Below are 20614 nucleotides of genomic sequence, written 5' to 3' on the forward strand. Positions count from 1 at the left end.
TGCTAGACATTGGTTGCAGGGGTTTGTTTTCTCTTCTCTCTACTTGTGTATGTATTGCAATGGTGCACACCTATAATCCCAGGGTTTGGGAGGCTGAGGCACAAGGATCACCAGTTCAGAGCGAGCCTCAGCAACTTAGTGAGGCTCTAAGCAACTCAGTGAGACCTTGCCTCAAAATAAAAAAGGGCTGAGGGTGTGGCTCAGTGTTTGAGTGCCCCAGGTTCAATCCCAAGGACCAAACATAAATAAATAAATAAACATTGCCTTTGCCCGAATATTTCCTGCCACTTAATTTTCAAAAAAATTTCCTAACTTTTGTTTTGTTTTTGTGTGTGTATATGTGGCAATGGACACCTCCAGCCCCTTTTACAATTTTTTATTTTGAGACAGGGTATCGCTAAATTGCTCAGGCAGGCCTAGAACTTGCGATCCTCCTGCCTCTGCCTCCTGAGTCGCAGAGATCACAACCAAGCTGACTCAGTTTACCTTATGTTACATACGTGAGTACCTCCCTCTCATTTACCCACTGGCTGTGGCAGAAGGGAAATACCAGGGTGAGAAGGGGGAGGCTAGAATGCGCCCCAAGGTGCTGGCTTGCAATTTAACATTGAAACATGAAAAGGCTGCAGGGTGGGGTTGTTACAGCAACAAGATGCAAAGAACCACCATGAACAGGGCAAATGTGCAAACGATGGATAGTTTACTTTTCCAATGACCTCTTGCTCCAATGTATTGGAAAGCTTTGGTATTTCACAGTAAGTTCTATTCTCATCTTTTAAAATACCTAAGTACCAAGGAGAGTTCCTTACCCTTGCCCTGGCTGGAGGGGGTTGCAGTTGTCCAGATAGTTAAACCGAATGATATCAGTTGGATGCTTATCAGAGGACCTCCAAGGGGGCAGCTCTTTCTCCCCTAGGTTATTCTTCTTTCTTAAAGAGGTGGAAGGACGAAAGGTCGATGAAGGGCACTGCTTCTGCTCTGGAGAACTGCTTGAAAGTGACCGAACATCCGCAACTATAAATGTTTCTTTTGGAGGTGTCTAGAAAAAGAAAACATTATTTCTGTTATTGAAGCACTGTAATAGTAATGATAACAATAAAACAAAGCGTATCATCTCATCATGACCCATCTTATCACCACCACCATCAGCATGACCCTGTGGGGATCACAGCAGTCCCCATGTGGGAGTGCCAAGCACAGTCTTGGTAGTTTTCAAGCATTGTGCTATTTAACCTTCATAGTCATTTTATCAGGAAATCCATTTTACAGAAGAGAAAACTGAAGATAGGAGCAAACAATTAATTTGTCAGCATAACATTAAGCAGACTTTGAATTTGAACCCAGGACCTGTCTTCCTTCAAGCCCACACACCAAACCTCCTTCTCTTACACTGAGGGATCTTCTGTCATTTCATTGTCTGGTTTGTTACAACTGCAGTTAATTTATTCACAAAAAAGACACATTAAAAAAATAAGTAAAGGTGAGCTGGATGTTGTGGCACATGCCACCAGGGAGGCTGAGGTAGGAGGACTGCAGGTTGCAAGTTAGAGTCCAGCCTGGGCAGCTTAGCAAGGCCCTGTCTCAAGATAAAAATTTTTAAATAGAAAGAAAAAAAATAAAAGGGGTGTGTGGGGTTAGGGTTGGGATGTAGCTCAATGGAAGAACACTTGCCTAGCCAGAGGAAGGTCCTGGGGTCAATCCCTAGCACCACAAGAAAAGAGAAAGAGAGAGATATAAAAAGGGTGCTCCAGCTCCAAAGACCTCCTCCAACAGAGACAATGTCAAGTTGCACAGGAGCAGACTATAGGTCCTACAGATCTTATTACCCAAACCTCAGCTACTCCCAAAGGACACCTCTGCTTAATTTCCAGAATTGAAAGTCTGTCTTCTGTGCATGAAATTCATAAGTTCTTATGTGATTGCAGCCTAAGGGGAGTGGTCCGGTATGTTGGGAAGCCACTGAGAACTTAATTTTTGTTCATTAAGAGATTAGGGAAGCTTTGCTTGGGAAATCAATTTTTTTTTTCACTTGTTTGTGAACATCAAGAAATTCTCCATTTGGGACTGGGGATGCGGCTCAGTGGTAGAGCCTGCTTAACATGCTCAAGGGTCTGGCTTCAATCCCCCACATGTGCACACACAAAAGAAAGAAGTTCCCTAGTCCCTCTAAGCATAATCAATTAATTACTCATTGCTTCAAATGTTCTTAGTATACATTTCCACTACAGAACAACACTCAGTACTCAGTGTTGCAAATGAATTGTTTATTTGTATATGACCTGGGCTACTAGACCAAGATCTGTAAAAACAGGATTAGGATATTTTCACTCTTAGCACCTACCAAATAATAGTGTTTAGTAAATATTTACTCACTTAATGAATGATTATAGCTTTGTAGAAAATTAAGAAGACATTTTTATATAACTGACAGCTCTTTATTGGTTTAATATTAAATATATTTTTTAATATCTTTATTTTATTTGTTTATTTATTTACTTTTTTTAATGTGGTGCTGAGGATTGAACCCAGGGCCTCTCACATGCTGGGCGAGCACTCTACTGCTGAGCCACAGCCTCAGCCCCTAATACTAAATATTTTGTGCAGGTCTCATTTAGAATGGACATTCATTTTATTTCTCTGAGCTTCTTTTTTAAAAAAAAATCTTTATTTTGTTTATTTTTGTGTGTGTGGTGCTGAGGATTGAACCCAGTGTCTCACATGTGTGAGGCAAGCGCTCAACCACTGAGCCACACAACCCCAGCCCTCTCTGAGCTTCTTTTGAAATAAACTCATCTCTTTTTGCTGGAGGAGATCTAGTTTAATGCTATTGGAAATAGATAATACACGGCACTAAAAAATACCTTCAGAGCAAAACATCCAAGTATAAATGCTAATAATTATATATAAAATCATAAATTCTGAAAAGTACAAAATGCTTGACACTTTAATAAAACAGGTAATAATGAAATCTATGACAATTTTTCTGTATGAAAGAAACCAAATTTTTGCTCACATCAATTGAAGTCTCTCTTTCTTTTTCTTTTTTTGGTTGGGGATTGAACCCAGGGCCTCACACATGCCAGGCAAGTGCTCACTACTACTGGGCTACATACATTCCCAGGATCCTCAGGATGAAGTCTTTTTCCCCCCAATGTTGGTGTTTTTATTTGTTTGTTTGTTTCAGGTTTATTAGTTCTTTCTAGGTATACATAGCAGCAAAGTATATTTTTTTTAATTCTAATTTGTTATATATGACAGCAGAATGCATTACAATTCATATTATACATACAGAACACAATTTTTCATATCTCTGGTTGTATACAAATTAGAGTCACACCATTCGTGTCTTCATACATGTACTAGGGTAATGATGTCCATCTCATTCCACCATCTTTCCTACCCCCATGCCCCCTCCCATTCCCTCCCTCCCCTCTGCCCTATCTAGAGTTCGTCTAATTCTCCCATGCTCCCCCCACAACCCCACTATGAACAGCCTCTTATATCAGAGAAAACATTCTGCATTTGTTTTTTGGGGGATTGCAGAATGGGAGAAGATCTTTGTCACCTTTGTCCCATTAGTTTCCAGGGGATATAAAGAACTCAAAAAAACTTAACACCAAAAATAACAACAACAACAATAATAATAATCCAATCAATAAATGGGCAAAGGAACTGAACAGGCACTTCACAGAAGAAGAAATATGAATAGTCAACATATATATGAAAAAATATCAATATCTCATATCTATTCAATATGTTGACTATTTCTTCATGATATGTTCTCTATTTCTTCATGATAAATGGAGGTTGAATTTTATTAAATGATGTATTAAAATGATCATTTTTATTCTGTGAATTACACTAGTCATTTTTCTTTATTGTTAGGAACCTGACTTTCCATGGACATATCCCACTTGGCTTTCAGGTATTCTTCTTTTTGTGAGGCCTGGATTTAATTTGTTGATATCTTGGAAGGATCTTTGTGTCTCTGTTCATGGAACTGAACTATCGGTCTGCATTTCTGTTTCTCTTATAGATTTTGGTTTTGGTGTAAGGGTTGAATGCTTTCCCTCATCCTCTGTTTTCTGAAAGAGGCTACATTGAATTGGTCTCATTTCTTAATTGTTTGAGACAATTCACTAGTGGAGCTCTCTGATCTGGAGTTTTGTGGAAAGTTTTACAATTATGAATTCAATTTTATTTATTTATTTTCTCTAATTTGTCAGAAATTACAGCAGAATGCATCTCAATTCATAGTACACACATAGAGCACAATTTGTGATGCCTCTGGTTGTTCACAAAGTAGAGTCATACCATTAAATCAATATATAGGTTTATTTGTATTTATTTGTGTTTTCTATTACTTTTTTTAAGTTTTTAGATGTATATGAACTGAATACATTTATTTTATTTATTTTTATGAGGTGCTGAGGATGGAACCCAGTGCCTCACACATGCTAGGCAAGTGCTCTGCCACTGAGCTACAACCCCAGCCCTCTATTACTTATTGAGTCAGGGTTATATGCATTTTCCAAGGATTTCACCCGTTTCATCGAGGTTGGTGAATTTAGTGACCTGAAGGTTCTTAAAATAATCCCTTGTTATACTTTTAATGTTTGTAGGACCTGTCGTGGTGTTCTGTCTTTCCTTCCTGATCCTAGTAATTTGTGTTTTCTCATTTTTTCTTGATTAATCTAGCTAGAAATGTATCAATTCCATTTATGTTTGTGAGAACCAGCTTGGATTTTTGTTGATTTTTTTCTATTGTCTATTTTCAATTTCATTCATTCTAGTTCTTTATTATCTCTTCCTTATATTTACTTTGGGTTTGATTTACTCTTCTGGAAATTAAGTTTTCTAGGGGGCTGGGGCTGTAGCTCAGTGGCAGAGTGCTTGCCTAGCATGTGTGAGGCACTGGGTTTGATCCTTAGCACCACATAAAAATAAATAAAATAAAAGCATTCTGTCCATCTACAACTAAAAAATTAAAAAAAAAAGAAATTAAGTTTTTTAGCATAGGTAGTCTCACAGACAGTTTTAAGGATCCTTTTCATTTTAAGGTTGGTGAAACTATTATTAACCATCCCCATATGATTCTAACCTGCTTTCAAAATCTCTGCTGGAGCTCACCAAGCTGCCATGCTCAGGGCTGAAGCAGGGAATTAAACAGATTATGCAAGTACAGTATGTGTTATGTAAGTACAGTGCTGGGAGTTAACTTCACAGACAATCTTATTAACTTTAGAACTTCTTTCAGCTTTAAGTCTCTTTAATTGAACAATCCAAGTTAATTAGTTGATTTTCTGAACTCCCCCCCAGTCTTTCTAATTTAGTACTGTTTATTTAAAAAAAAAAAAATTCACAGAACAAAGCATTCCCTACTTCTGATTTAGTACTATTTCTTTAACAAAAAAAAAAATTAAGTTTCATAGAACAAAGCATTCCCTGCAGAAATGTAATACCAAGCAGAGAGGTGGCAATTTTCTTGCACCCAAACTATTCATTATTTTGAAGCATAGTTATGCATAAATATTTTGTGGAGTTATTCCTGAAGACAAAACTGTGCTCTTTTTACATGTAAGACTCAAAAGCCCTTTTCACTCTACTAGATGGTTAATCACTTTTCTATTCTCACAGAGCAGCCTGAGTTCCACTATTTAATGTCACTCCCTGCTCCAAAATGGAGGATTTCAGAAAGCTTGATGAGGAAAGGAACATAGGTATGGTGATTTTGGGGGGAGGGGGTACCAGGGATTAAACTCAGGGGCACTTGACCACTGAGCCACATCCCCAGCCCTTTTTTGTATTTTATTTAGAGGCAGGGCCTCACTGAGTTGCTTGGGGCCTCTCTAAGTTGCTGAGGCTGGCTTTGAACCCATGATCCTCCTGCCTCAGCCTCCTGAGTCACTGGGATTATATGTGTGCACCATCATATCCAGCCTTACTTACTTTTTATGAGTAATAAAAATTACTCATAAAAATAAATGTCTACATTGCTTACTTTCTGGATTAAAGACAACTTTAATAGGCCATTGTGCTCTTCCCTAATGATCAATTTATTAGAAAACTTGCTCTTACAAATGATACCAAATAAACTTCAGGGCTGGGGGTGTAGGTCAGTGGTAGAGCACTTGCCTAGCAAGTATGAAGCCCTGGGTTTGAGCCTCAGCACCACATAAAAATAAATAAATAAAATAAAGGCAATGTGTCCATCTATAACTAATAATAATTTTTTAAATGATTCAGGAACTTTATTATAAATGTTGTACATAGTAGAAAAAGCAGAATAGCAAGGTTCCAAATGCATCAGGCAGCCAAAAATTCAAATTCAAATAGAGGACCTTAAGGAATTTGTAAACTACACTGGATTCCATTTACAGTGTGTCCTTGAGTGCCTCAGAGTGAAACATATTTCAACTCAAGCAGCTGTACAGAACTAGAAAACTTCATATGACAATATTAAATTAATTTATTAAAATTAATTTAACAATAATAGTTTTAATTTAAAGTTAATTTTAACTGAAGGTTAAAAACAAAGTATATACAATGGTTTATATTCTATTTAATGTAATTCATATACTATAAAATTCATCACTTTAAGTACACATTCAATGATTTTTGTTATATTTACATACTTGTGCAATCATCCCCATAGTCTTATTTTTTTTTTTTTTAGAATTTTTTTTTTTAATATTTTATTTTTTTTTTAGTTTTCGGCAGACACAACATCTTTGTTTGTATGTGGTGCTGAGGATCGAACCCGGGCCGCACGCATGCCAGGCGAGCGCGCTACCGCTTGAGCCACATCCCCAGCCCCCATAGTCTTATTTTAAATCATTTTCATCACCACAAAAACAAAATCTCATATACCTATTTGTAGATACTTTCCAAACCAAGATAACTAACAAGCTTTCTGTATTTATATATTTGCCTTTTCTAGATCTTTCATATAGGTCAAATTTATAAAAGGAATTCATATAATAATAAAATTTTTTAAGTTAAAAAAAAATTGGGGAGCCTGGCATGGAAGCACACACCTGTTGTAGGTAGTAAGAGCCATCCCAGAACAAAGGGAAGGTAACATAACACAGTCAGTGTCTATGTGTGCCTATAACACAGTTTTCACAACTCTAGAGTATAGAATACCCAATCAGAATGTTTGTTATCCTATAGGGGAGACAAAGGGGCTAACATAAAGGGAAGGACTAACAGAGTATATAAGGCTACGTCTCACTGTGCTTGGGGCTCAGCCTTTGGATGAGAATTTGCTGGGCCAATGCCAGCACTAATAAACACTGCTTCCTGCTGAGAGCCCCTGTGCTCTCTGTGAAAAACCCACAACGCTGTGATCCCAGCAACTCTGGAAGCTGATGGAGGAGGATCGTAAATTCAAAGGCAGCCTCAGCAATTTGGAGGTCCTAAGCAACTTATTGAGACTCTGTGTCAAAATAAAAATAAAAAGGGCTGGGGATGTGGCTCAGTGGTAAAGTGCCCCTGGGTTCAATCCCCAGCACCACCACCACCCCCCCAAAAAAAGGAAAAATATGGAAAACAGTGTGGTGCTCTTCATCTCAAGTTTACCTTGGGCTTGGTAACATGAAGTTTTTTCACCATTAGAATATAGTGCTTCTTCCATATCCCCTGCTCAAAGGGAGTTGGAGAGAAATTGATGTACCAGTTAAACCGTAAGCATTTTAGCATCCAGAGCTGGTCCAGCTCAGCTAAGTTCTTCCAGTGCCAGCTCACCTGGGAAAACAAGGACAATGAGAAACAAAAACAACCAACCTGTTCAGTTTACATTTGCGCTTTCTCTAGCTTAGCTAATTTTTTTTTTTTTTTTGTCATTTTCTTCCAAATCACAGGTTAAATAATTACCTCCTATCAGGAGTGCTTCCTGTCCAGGCAGGAGGATTACTTTTAAAACTAATTCAGACTTAGAATCAGAGTCCACTTGTACTTAATGAGCACTATTAACCATCCTTATAGCAATCTAGGGAGGTAAGTACAATTATAACTCTCATGGCAAAAGAGGAAACTGAGGCTCAAGTAGACTTTGAGACTTCCTAATGGTTCCTGAAGCTCCTAATAAAGGTTACATGAAGGGCCAGGTACAATGGCACAAGCCTGTAATCTCAGCAACCAGGGAGGCTGAAACAAGAGGACTGCAGCCTCTGCTACTCAGGGAGACCCTCAGTAATTCAGCGAGACCCTGTCTGAAAAAATAAAATAAAGGACTGGGGATGTAGCTCACCTAAATCTTTATGTGGCAAATAACTTGGAATTTAATGGACAGTTTGCAGGATGGGGGTGGGGAGAGAAAGCCCTCCATTACTACTCCCCCACCCTGTTTTCCTTAGATCTTCTTTTGACCTAGATACTTGAGTTGTTTTGTGTTTGTTTCCAAGTTGTCTTTTGTTTCCCTCTCTCTCTCTCCTTTCTTCCTCCCACCACCCAAAGGCAGAAAGAAATGAGGAGAGTTAAAAGTAGGAGCTTTGGGCCGGGGTGGTGGCTTGCCTAGCACTGGCTCGATTCTCAGCACCACATATAAATAAATAAATAAAATAAAGATCCATTGACAACTAAAAAAAAAAAAAAAAAATGTAGGAGCTTTCAAAACTATCAAGACCCATCTCTCCATCACATTGCCCAGCCCCATCTTTTTAAAACAGCTCAAAGCTCATTTTGGTGCAATGACTATCTTTTACTTTAAATCTAGCTGAAGGACAATGTTGTGTGTCAGTAGAGGAATAAAATACACTGAGATCCTGCAAGATAGGCATATAGTGCATGGAGACAAGAGGATCAGCTAATCCAAATAGCATTTCCTCTATTGATAATGCTTTCTTTGTGGGAAACTTGGAAAAATCTGAGAAGCTTAAAGAAAAGCAACACCTATGGTGCCATGAGTCAGAGACTATCATTATTAACAACCTAGTAGAATTTTTTCCCTTTCAGTTTTTTTTTTTTTTTTTTGAGGCATGATGAACAAAACTTGGAAATTCTCCATATACAATTTGTTTTCTTTATTTAAAATATCACGGCATCTCTGTTCTTTTATGACATTTTTTCTAATGCTGCGTAATAGTTCATCATGTGGCTGTATGATGTCCTTTGTTCTTAGACATTTAGATTGCTATGCTTGAGTTGGGCATGGTGGTACACACCTGTAATCCCAGCAACTCAAGAGGCTGAGAGGATAGGAAGTAGGAGGCCAGCCTCAGCAATTCAGAGAGGCTCTAACCCTGTGTCAGAAATAAAAAAATAAAAAGGGCTGGGGATATGCTCAGTGGTCAAGAGCTTCCTGGGTTCCATTCCCAGTACCAAAAAAAAAAAAAAAAAAAAGATTGCTATGCTCTTTTTAAAAAATTATTTCATTTTAGAATAGGTTATGTGTGTACAGTAATACCAAACCCAAAGATACAAACGGACACAGAGTGAAAAGTCAGTGTCTCACACATCCCTGTCCTCCAGCCACTCATTCTCAGCCCTGGATTTAACCACTGTAGACAGTTGTTTTATGTTGTTGTAGAAATAGTTTAGGCACATATAAACAGATATCTATACTTTTTCTTTCCAAAATGGCAGAACTAACAGCTGTGCTTCCCCATCCCCCGCCCCCTTTTTTTTTGCTGATAACCTACCTTGGAGATCATTGCAACTTATTTACCCAGTGCCCCACTGGTGGGCCTTTCTGTTGATTCCAGCCTTTTGCTATGACAAACAATGCCACAATGGTATTTAAACAGAAATGATTTTCATACATGTTGAAGCACACCCATCAGACAAAGTCCACGAAGTGGAACTGGTAGGATAAAAGGAATTTTATTTTATTTTTAATATTTATTTTTCAGTTTTTGGTGGACACAACATCTTTATTTTATGTGGTGCTGAGGATGGAAACCAGCGTCCCGTGCATGCCAGGTGAGCGCATTACCGCTTGAGCCACATCACAGCCCCAGGAATTTTATTTTTAAAATATAATACTAGCAGGTTGTTCTCCATTGTACCACTGGACACTGTACCATTTTATCGACACACAATATATAAAATACTTGTTTTCTCACACCCTTACTAATATAGAATATTATTTAAAAAAGTAAAGCTCAGCCAATCTGAGTGATGAAAATGGCCTGTCATAATGAGGCTCAGCATCCCACCTACAGCAGAGACATCTGCATTTCTTTATATATTTTTGGTAGAAGAGTTTTAAAAAATTTTATTGGTGCATTATAATTATGCATCATACTGGGATTCATTGTGCCATATTGTACAGGCATATTACATAATTTGATCAATCTCATTTCCTGGTAACTTTCCTTTCCCTCTCCTCCTTCCTCCCCATACGCTTACTTAACTGATCCTGTCTAGTATTGTTATCATTATTTTAATTAGTGCATTACACACACACACACACACACACACACACGTGACTTCTTGTGGTGTATCTGTACACAGACATATTGCACTTGTAATTTGGTAGACTTCATTCCCTAGTGCTTCCCCCAGCCCTCCCCTTCTTCCTCCCTCTCCATCCACTTCCTCTCCTCTACTGGTGCATTTATTTTGCTGTGAACCACTTGATGATTTTTCTTTGCTCATTTTTCTTCTGCTGGGTGGTTACTCTTTTTTTTTTCTTTAATACAGACTTATAGGAATTTTTTTTTCAATACTGAGGATTGAACCCAGGGCCTCACTGAGCTACATTCCCAGCCCTTTTTAAAGTTTTACTTTGAGACATGGAACTCACCATCCTCCTGCCTCAGCTGGGATTACAGGTGTGTGCCACCAACCCAGCAATTGGTAGGAATTCTTTTAAAAAATAAGAAATTAGCTTTATTTGCAGTAAATTTTATAGCCACAATTTAAAGTCTTGCTTTTTCCATTCCTGTTTACAACATAAAATGTATAAAGCAAGACTGAAGCAGACATTTCCTTAAGGCCTCTGGACATTATAGAATACTCACAAAGGCCTCCTTCCAGGTGTTTTCTCTGAGTACTGGAATGGTTTCCTTTGGTGTCATATAAATCTTTTATTCTATTGGTTTTCTAGATCCTGCCCAAGTGTCTCAACACTATTTATTGAATAATACATCTTTCTTGATGTATTATTCATCAAGATTAAGATTTATTTTCTTAATTTTAAGAACTAAAATTAACATATTACACATCTATGAGTGAATAGTAGTAGGTACTTTCTAGTTTTACTAAACTCTATGAAAAGGCTCAACAAATAACTGTCCATTTTACATCTTAATTAATTTAACTTTGCTTTAATACACTATGGAATTACCTGCAAGAAAATGATGGCCAGCTCCTTTTCCAAGGCTTCTGTGAGCACACTTGCCCACTCGGGTCTCTTTGAGTCTCATACTCTGTTTTTTTTTTTTTTTTTTTTACTGGGGATTGAACCTGGGGGCACTCAACCACTCAGCCACATCTCCAGCCCTTTTTATATTTTATTTAGAGACAGAGTCTCACTGAGTTGCTTAGCACTTGCTAAGTTGCTAAGGCTGGCTTTGAACTTGTGATCCTCCAGAATCAGCCTCTTAAGCCTATGAGATCCAGGCATGTGCCACTGTGCCTGGCAGTCTCATACTCTTTTGTCTTATCTCACGAGCACCTTATTTTGCACTTTTATCTTCATGGATGGCCTTCAATATACAATTTAGGATTTTATTATAGTTGTATACTGTGGATTAAAAGACTTTCCTGTTGAGAGACCATTTCTTAGATGTGTATGTATCTCCCCAACTATACTTTTTTTTAAAATGTGATTTTTTTATAACTTTTACTTTTTGTGTGTATATGGTCTGAGAATCCAACCCAATGCCTCATACCTGCTAGGCAAGCACTCTACCACTGAGCCACAACCCCAGCCCCCTACCTGATACTTTTTTGTGGACACTAATGGTGACTTATACTTTGTTCTCTATTTTGAGCACTAAATACAGAGTTGGACTCAAATAAGGCAGAGGATCATGCAAACTATAAAGACTAAGCATCTAGGGGCTGTAGCTATAGCTCAGTGGTAAACTGTTTGCCTCACATGTGCAAGGCCCTGGGTTCGATCCTCAGCACCACATAAAAGTAAATAAATAAAATAAAGGTATTGTGTCCAACTACAACTAAATATATATATATATATATATATATATATATATATATATATATATATATATATATAAAGACTAAGCATCTGTTGCTCGTTTTTGTTTTTTTCCCCCCTTGGTACCAGGGATTGAACCCAGGGCACTTAGCCAATGAACCACATCTCTAGCCCTTTTTATTTTTTATTTTGAGACAGGGTCTCACTAAATTGCTTAGGGCCTCATTAAGTTGCTGATGCTGGCCTTGAACTTGCAATCCTTCTGGCCCAGCCTCCCAAGTGGCTGGAATTATAGGCATGTGCCACCACACCCAGCTTGTGGCTTGGTTCTATGCGTGTGTGTACATGTGGGTTTCGTCCTTAAGTTATTCTAGTTTTAGAGCCTCTAGAGGCTAACGTTAGAAAATGCCGTCTGCCATTTCTTTGCCTTTACCTGTGCACAACGACAAAGGCTCCGGGGGTCAAGGAAGGAAAAGATATATATGGATAACACCCTAGGAAGCTTGGTGGTGAAGTCCAGGGCTTCTGCTGGAATTTTTTCCTGAAGCTTTCGACAGCAGAACTTTTGTTGTGACAGCGAGCAGCGTTCCAACAGACCTGTGAGGATTCTTCTCCGCTGAGAGTCTGTCCATTTGTCAAACTGGAAAAACAAAATGTACATGGAAACCTCCCAATTTGGTCTGATAGTAGATCTTTATTATGAGGAAGAAATGAGAGTGGCATAGAAGGTGAGCTTAGTCATTCACTTCCCATGTATATCATGTATTTCTTCCCAGGTCAATAAATTCCATGTTTGCCACCGACCTGTTCTTTCCCACATTTATATATATGACCACGTGCATGGCCAGCATGTGTACTCAGAAGTGCTCCTCAGCCCTTGAATTGCATAAGGATAGTAAGCTAACCGTGTGCAGAAGCTGAAACAATATATACGTATAAAATACAATTCCAAGGAAAGGTGCCTGGGCAGCTTCTCTCCCTCCAAATAATTCCTACATTAGCTCATCAGTGCTTAAAACTCCAGGACCAGAAACAAACCCTTGAAATCACAATTAGAGATAAGGTATAACAGGCCAAGAGCCCTGGTGAGTGGAGTATGTTGGGTTAAATTCTCACTAATGTGTGAATTAACTGATATGGTTGGAGAGTAAAGGTAGGGCCTGGAACAAAGAGTACCGAGGGGAAAAACCAAAGAATCCAGAGATTACCCTAAACCAGTCCCAAGGCCAGCAGTGGACCAAGATGAGAACATGGGAATTACTGAAAACCAAAAGAAAGGCTCTGAGGGAAGAGCATCCACCAGCTGAGGGACCACTTCACTCAAAGTCTGAACCTCTCTTTTCTTTTCTAACTCACTGCAGAAGAGAAAATTGGGAAGTTGGGCTAGTTGAATCTTTGCATATCATTATATTTCACATATAGATATTTAGCAGTTATCTTCTTATAAATATTTTTAGTTGTGGATAGACACGATAACTTTTTATTTATTTATTTTTACAAAGCCAGTGCCTCACACTTGCTAGGCAAGCAGCTCTACCACTGAGCTACAGCCCCAGCAGTTATCTTTAGTCTGACATTATAATGACTTTGAGTTGTAATCATATAATATACTGCCTTACCTAAAAGGGCATATAAGGCAAAAGTTTATTTTCTCAAGGCTTATGAAAAATCAACTTCATTATAGCTATATGATTTATTTTGATAATTGGTAGGAATACTTCTTGATTAAAACTATTTGCTATTAGAGATCTGTTCAGTGACCCACGAATCTCACTTTGGAGATTATAATTCAAAGATGGGGGAAAAAAAACCTTGAATAAAATGAGAAAATGAGAGCCTCACTACAAATACCACAGGAATAAAACTGATTCATGTGTGCAGTGTTCCCTGTTTCTGCACAACCCATATCTCCACCTCCCACTAAGGGAGACTTCTTTCCAGGTCTTTTGGGATGGATTCTTACAGAAATAAATGGAGAGATACCAGACCAGAAGGGCTGGGGCCAGGGAAGGAAGGAGAAGCTGAACTGATCTATAATAAGAGAGCCAAGGGGGAGGTGTGAGGAGATAGAAGCAGAGCTACGAGGCTTTGGCTTGATGGGAATTATGGGGATCATAGCAGCTTTGATAGTATCTATAGTAGTTACTAGGGGAGTATCAGGGACCGAGAAGCAGACTTGACAAGGATTATAGTGAGTCGTTTTTCTTGTGTGTGTGGTGCTGGGGATTGAACCCAGGACCTTGTGCATGCAAGGCAAGCACTTTACCAACTGAACTATATGCCCAATCCTTGCCATGAGTTTTGAACTGGACCTATGCTTTTTCTTTGGGAGGCAAAATGAAGATTGAAACTACCTTTTTTTAAAATTACTTTTAGGCAGTGCTATGTGACTCCATAGAGACTGACCATGTGAGGACCTAGGATGGTCAGAATTACAAAAAAAAAATTTCATGAGATAATTACTATCACTGCAAGAAATCAGCGATAACTCAAACGCCAGACAAAAGGGGACCAGCTAAACAAACTGTGCAACATGAGAGGAGGGAGTATAACATTATGGTGGGCTTGGAGGTAAGTGAAGGGGGCTTGGGAGTGTGAAAATACAGGAAAAGCCCAATTAAAAGCTTTCCAAAGTGAAAGAATTTTCAGAAGAGATTCAGAGGACCTTGAATAAGTCAGGACTTCTACATGTCGGAAGGTATCATTTGGAACATCAACTATGGGCCCCTCAACTCTTGATAGCAAAAAGCTGTGCCCAGAAACCCTAGCTACATAGCCAGAGGTCACTGGACTCTGGTTTTATGGAATTCCTGTTTGGTTTATGCACTTATTTATTTGTTTGTTTGTTTGTTTATTAATACTGGGGATTTAACCTAGGGGCGCTTTACCACTGATGTGTATTCCCCAGCCCTTTAAATTCTTTTTTTTTTTTTAAGAGAGAGAGAGAGAGAGAGAGAGAGAGAGAATTTTTTAATATTTATTTTTTAGTTTTCGGCGGACACAACATCTTTGTTTGTATATGGTGCTGAGGATCGAACCCGGGCCGCACGCATGCCAGGCGAGCGCGCTACCGCTTGAGCCACATCCCCAGCCCCCTTTAAATTCTTTTGATTACTTATTTTAATTTTGAGATAGGGCCTTGCTTAATTGCTGAGGCTGCCTTAGGCTCCCACAAGGCTGAGATTACAGAGGCACCAAGCCATGCTTCCTTTATCTACCTGTCACAGCTTGGTCACGTAGCCCTCGCATTGTGTGTGTGTGTGTCTGTGTGTGTGAATTTGTCCTCATTGAAACATCACCTTGGGTATTCCCTTGCATTCTTGTTCAATTTCAATAAGCATTCCTCTTTTTCTCTCCTTTTTTGAGATGGGGGCGGGGGTCTCACTATGTTGGCCTCAAGTGATTCTCCCACTCTCTGGAGCAGCTGGAACTGCAGATTTGCACTGTGACCAGATCAACAGGAGTTGCTCTTTAAATGATTTTAATTACTTTGTCATAGATTCAAGAGTTTTCCATCCATATCAGCTCTTACTTCCCCACCTCCTTCAGAACACTGATTCACAGCTATATGAACCCATGACTCCTGAATTGCAATTCTTAAGACTCTAAACCAAGTTATTTTTTTTAATATTTATTTTTTAATTGTAGTTGGACACAATATCTTTATTTCACTTATTTATTTTTATGTGGTGCTGAGGATGGAACCCAGGGTCTTGCACGTGCAAGGTGAGCGCTCTACTGCTGAGCTACAACCCCAGCCCTAAACCAAGTTCTTTTAGTTTCTAAGTTTGCATTGATTGACAAGAGAGAACACTGGGTGTCTCACTCTTAATTTATATTACTCCCTAATACTCACTAGAAATATTTCAGTCTAAATTTCCTCATTTATACATTAAGAATAATTATAGCTAAATAAAGGGCTATCGTGAGGATTATTTCAAAACAGTGCATGAGTCACTGTAGGTGATAGCTACAGTGGTGTGGTGTGCCAGAGTGGTGTAAAGATACAATGTAAAAAGAAGACATATATAGAGTATTGATTTAACATTCGAGCAGCCATTTTAAATGTCACCCTCCACTTAAGCTTTGCTTTCCTGTACTTCCTCTTACAGGAACTCCTCTCAACCCCATTAGTGACCTACCCCATGGTACCATAACCCTAAGCCAATCCCAGAAGGACATGACCCCTTTGCTCTGGAAAACCTCAAGGTGCCATCCACCTAAGCCAATCCCATGCTATTCCCACCCTCCTAGCTCTCACTTAAGCACCCCGAGCCTATCCCATCGCCACAGCTACACCTCCAAGCCCCTACCCTACAAAAGCTGAGCACCCGAACATAACATCTCAGGGCCTCTCTCCTCTCTATAGACAAATAAACCTTTGTGTGGCTGTCTGCCTGGTCTCCTTCCTTCATTTCTCCGGATGATTGAGGTTTGCTTGTCTGCTTTCCTTGGTGCCCACGTTGGAGGATGAGTTCAGGTTATGGAAGCAGTGATTTTAAATGACTATAACAGAACATTAGGCTTATAAAATGTGTACTGAAAAAAATCTATTAAAAATGTGAACACTTTGCTCTAGAGATTAAAAAGATAATCACACTGGTTCCTCATTTATTTCCCTGGTGACAATGGTCAAACATCATTTAAATTTGGTTTTGATAGGTGTTCTTTGCCTCGAGGGTTAGTCCTTTCTAATTGTGTTTGTTTAGGTTAATAGAAAACTAATTTGCATTCCTTGAACTCCTACCATTCAAGGTAGGTAGGTGACTCAAGAATGCTTAACAGTAGGGGAGATCTGTTTGGGTTTTAGAAGGTGCTTGGAATAATCCAAAAATTAGGTGGTCCTTGGCAGAGCCGATTGTATAGGCATCTGATGACCTCCCACAGTTCTTGCATCTCTCTTCCAGTAAAAACACCCACAACAGGAAAGCAGGCGTGAGTCTCCCCTTCTAGCATCTTCTACTGCGCCTCCCTTCAGATGTACTCCTAAAGAATGCTGTTTTACAGGGCTTCCCTCCACTCGCTAGAACTGTGAACCTGCTATTTTTAGAGCAGCTGTTACAGGATTCTTGCTGCAGATCAAGGGGTGAAGAGTTGCTGGGGCTGTCTTCCCATCCATCTCACCCTGGAAGGCAAGGATGTGGAGGGGGAGGGAGCCGAGTGAAGGGGGGGTTGTTATTTGGGGGGTTTTGGTTAGACTATCTTACTCTGGTTGAGTTTCCGAGTCCTATTATAAAAAATTCAATCCCACAATTAAAGTATAAAAATGTTTGTGTTTTTAAAGTTTCAAACAGGTTTGGTAAAATCAAACATAAAACTTGTAAACACGTCTCTTCATCAAATCTCACTTCATTCCCCAGACATAACGAGCTTTCAGAAGTTTGATATCCATGCCTTTTTATGTATTCTCTCTCTCTCTCTCTCTCTCTCTCTCTCACACACACACACACACACACACACCACTCAATGAAGAAGCAGTTAGCTGGGCATGATGCATGCCTGTAATCCTAGCTACTTCAGAGGCTGAGGCAGGAGGATCACAGGTTCAGAGCCAGCATCAGCAATTTAATGGGGCTCTAAGAAACTTAGAAAGACCTGTCTCAAAAATGAAAAATAAAAAGGGATGGGGATATAGCTCAGTGGTTAAGTGTCCCTGGGTTCAATCACTGCATACCAAAAAAAAAAAAAAAAAAAAAAAAAAAGCAATTAAATAAGAGCCTTCCCATTCCATGGAATACTACGGAATAGCCATACATGTCCCTAATGTATAATGAACTCCAGAATGTATTGTTTCCTCATTCATTCCCAGTAGGATGAATATGTTGCAGGAGAGAGATGTCTCCTGAAAAGGGTCCCAGGAGTTCCCAGAGAGAAGAGGAACTTGACTCAGGACCAGTGGTATTCTTGGCATATATGATGGAAAGAATTTCAGCACATCCCAGTCAAAGGCATAGACTGAGGTTTATTTAGGAAAATATATACACGTTTGAGGGGGAAGGGGGCAGTCTCAAAAGACTGCTTTGGAGTAAGGACTCAAGGGAGAATGTGAGGAGTTAACTTTTACAGAGGGCTGGGCAGAGGTGGAGGCAGGGTGGAGCCACATGGTTTCCAGCCAGTTTTCCTTGGCTTGCACATTGTCCTCTTTTTACAAGGGCATGGGCCAAGGGCACGTCACTTAAGCTCAAGACTTACAGCTGTGCTTTGTGCATCTCAATGGCTTGTGGGCATTTCCCAAAAGATTCAGTCTCTCTCTCTCTCTCTCTTTATCCTAAATCCCTATCTCAGATATGCCATAATCTATTTGCTCGACTCACTTATTTTTCTTTTATTTAATCCCCCCCCCCCCCAGAACTGGAGATCAAACTCAGGACTTATTTTTATGCATATTAGGCAAGTGCTCTTCTACTAACCCCACATCCCAGCCCTCTATTTACTACTGATAACTTCTTTTTTTTTTTTTATTGAACCCTTGGCCTTGGGCATGCTAGGCAAGTGCTGCTCTACCAATGAGCAATATCCCCAGCCCTACTGATACTATTTCGATTCTTTACAAAAAAAAAAAAAAATACTCCAATATTCTGGTACATGTTTTTCAAGTCCCACATGAATATTTTTCTACTACAGATAAATAAAAGTGGAATTACAGGTTCAAAGGGTACATGTTTTTAAAATTTAGTAGGTCCTATCAAACTGTCTTTAAAAAGCTTTCACCCAAACTAAATATTCTTTACCATTTTACATTCCCTTGAATTGTATTTGAGAGCATCCTCCTGCTCCCCAGCGATTCCTTATTTAAACTGGATATTAACTCTCTCTTCAAGTTTTGCTACATAGGCAAGGAGGAGAGAATTGGGGTTTCATTGTTTTAGTTTGCATTTCTCTGATTTCAGTGAAACAGAGAATAGTTTTAGTGTTTATTGGCTATTTACTTATTTTTGTGTATTCTTGTTCTTATTTTGTAGGGATATTTGTACTTTGTTCATGGATTTTTAAAAAATTGATTAGCAGGGACTCCTTATATGTCCTAGGTGTTAATCCTATCTTTTTGTCTTCCTTTTTTCTTCTTCTTTCCTGGTGCTAGGGATCAAACCCAGGGCCTTCTGCATGCCAGGTAAGTGCTCTAACACTAAACTACATCCTATACCTATCAGACAATGTGCAAAACAGTGTTCCCTGTTTCTTTTTAAATTTTAACTCTGATTATGGTTGCTTCCAGCAAGTTAAAAGTGATGCAATGATATCATCCACTTTATTAGGGATGCAATATTGCTCAGTAGTAGAGAGCTTGCCTAAGTTGGCCAAAAAAAGAAAAGACGTATACAAAGTACACATCCACTTTATTAATTTTTTATATTGCCATTATTTTGGTTAACGACATATCAGAAACTGAGAGAAAGTCTAAGAGGCTTTTAAATGCAAATTCTTCCATGTTGATATTTTCAGCAGATTTGAGAGGCAATTTCCTTCTCTAACTGGGTTTGAAGAGCAGAGAGGATTTGAAAGATGAGGGATTAAGGAGCAGCATGGCACAGTAATGCAGAGATCTTTTAGTTTCTCTTACTCTGTTTGCTGCTGTACAAAACAGCAGACAGAACCATGTGCACACATGAACAAAAGTGAAAGCTGATATCCAAATATACGATACTTTTGGATTGTCTGTTATCAAATAAGAATCATATTACATCTTATCTCTGCACAGGTTTTAAAAACAACTTTACTTTTAATGCTAGATTAAACTTTAAAATAAAAACTTGATCCCTACAATTAAAATCCCAAGAAATACTAAATTAAAATTTGGTATCTTTATTTCTCTTTTCTCTTGCATTAGGTATTGGGGGAGTACCTATCTAACATGATTTAGTGCATTTGAGGAACAAGATTGCTGTAGGACAAAAGAAAAAATAACTGAATATCATTTATTCATTCAGAAAATAATTATTAAATGCCTGGCAATCATCTAGGGACATACAATGAGAAAGAAGATAGAAACCATCCCTGGTGGTGCATGCCTGTAATACCAGCACCTCCAAAGGCTGAGGCAGGAGGATCACAAGTTCATGGCCAGCCTCAGCAATTTATTGAGGCTCTAAGCGACTCAGTGAGACCCTGTCTCGAAATTAAAAAAAAAAAAAAAAAAGGGATTGGAGATGTGACTCAGTGGTTAAAGTGCCCCTGGGTTCAATCCCTGGGAGGAGGAGGAGGAGGAGGAGGAGGAGGAGGAGGAGGAGGAGGAGGAGGAAGAAGTTGTTGTTGTTTGAAGACCTTGAGTTTTATTCAGAATGATTATTAAAAACATTTAACAACTGGCAATGCCACCAACCAACCAAAATAGACAGAAGCTGGTCAACCATACCAAGAAGTATTGGCTGAACATTAGCCCTGATTATATCAATGTAGAAAAACTGTGCAAAACTAGGTCATTCTAAATAAGTCCCTTTATAAATTGTTGGAAACAAATGCAAAATTACTTTTAAAACACAAATAGAACAGAAAAATTCAACTAGGTTT

At 38.9% G+C, this 20614-nt stretch overlaps 1 protein-coding gene across 1 annotated transcript in view; it reads right to left on the bottom strand.

The window, feature by feature from the left end:
• Nucleotides 1–20614, bottom strand: part of Fbxo16 (F-box protein 16) — a 49231-nt gene that overhangs the window by 13783 nt on the left and 14834 nt on the right. Inside the window, exons 4-6 of the mRNA XM_027927186.2 lie at nucleotides 12540–12746; nucleotides 7582–7746; nucleotides 810–1039 (exon numbers count right to left, since the gene is read on the bottom strand). Of these exons, the coding sequence (XP_027782987.1) occupies nucleotides 810–1039; nucleotides 7582–7746; nucleotides 12540–12746 (602 nt within the window). The remainder of the gene's footprint in view (nucleotides 1–809; nucleotides 1040–7581; nucleotides 7747–12539; nucleotides 12747–20614) is intronic.

Source organism: Marmota flaviventris, chromosome 3 (genome assembly GCF_047511675.1).
Source record: "Marmota flaviventris isolate mMarFla1 chromosome 3, mMarFla1.hap1, whole genome shotgun sequence".
Lineage (NCBI taxonomy): Eukaryota > Metazoa > Chordata > Mammalia > Rodentia > Sciuridae > Marmota > Marmota flaviventris.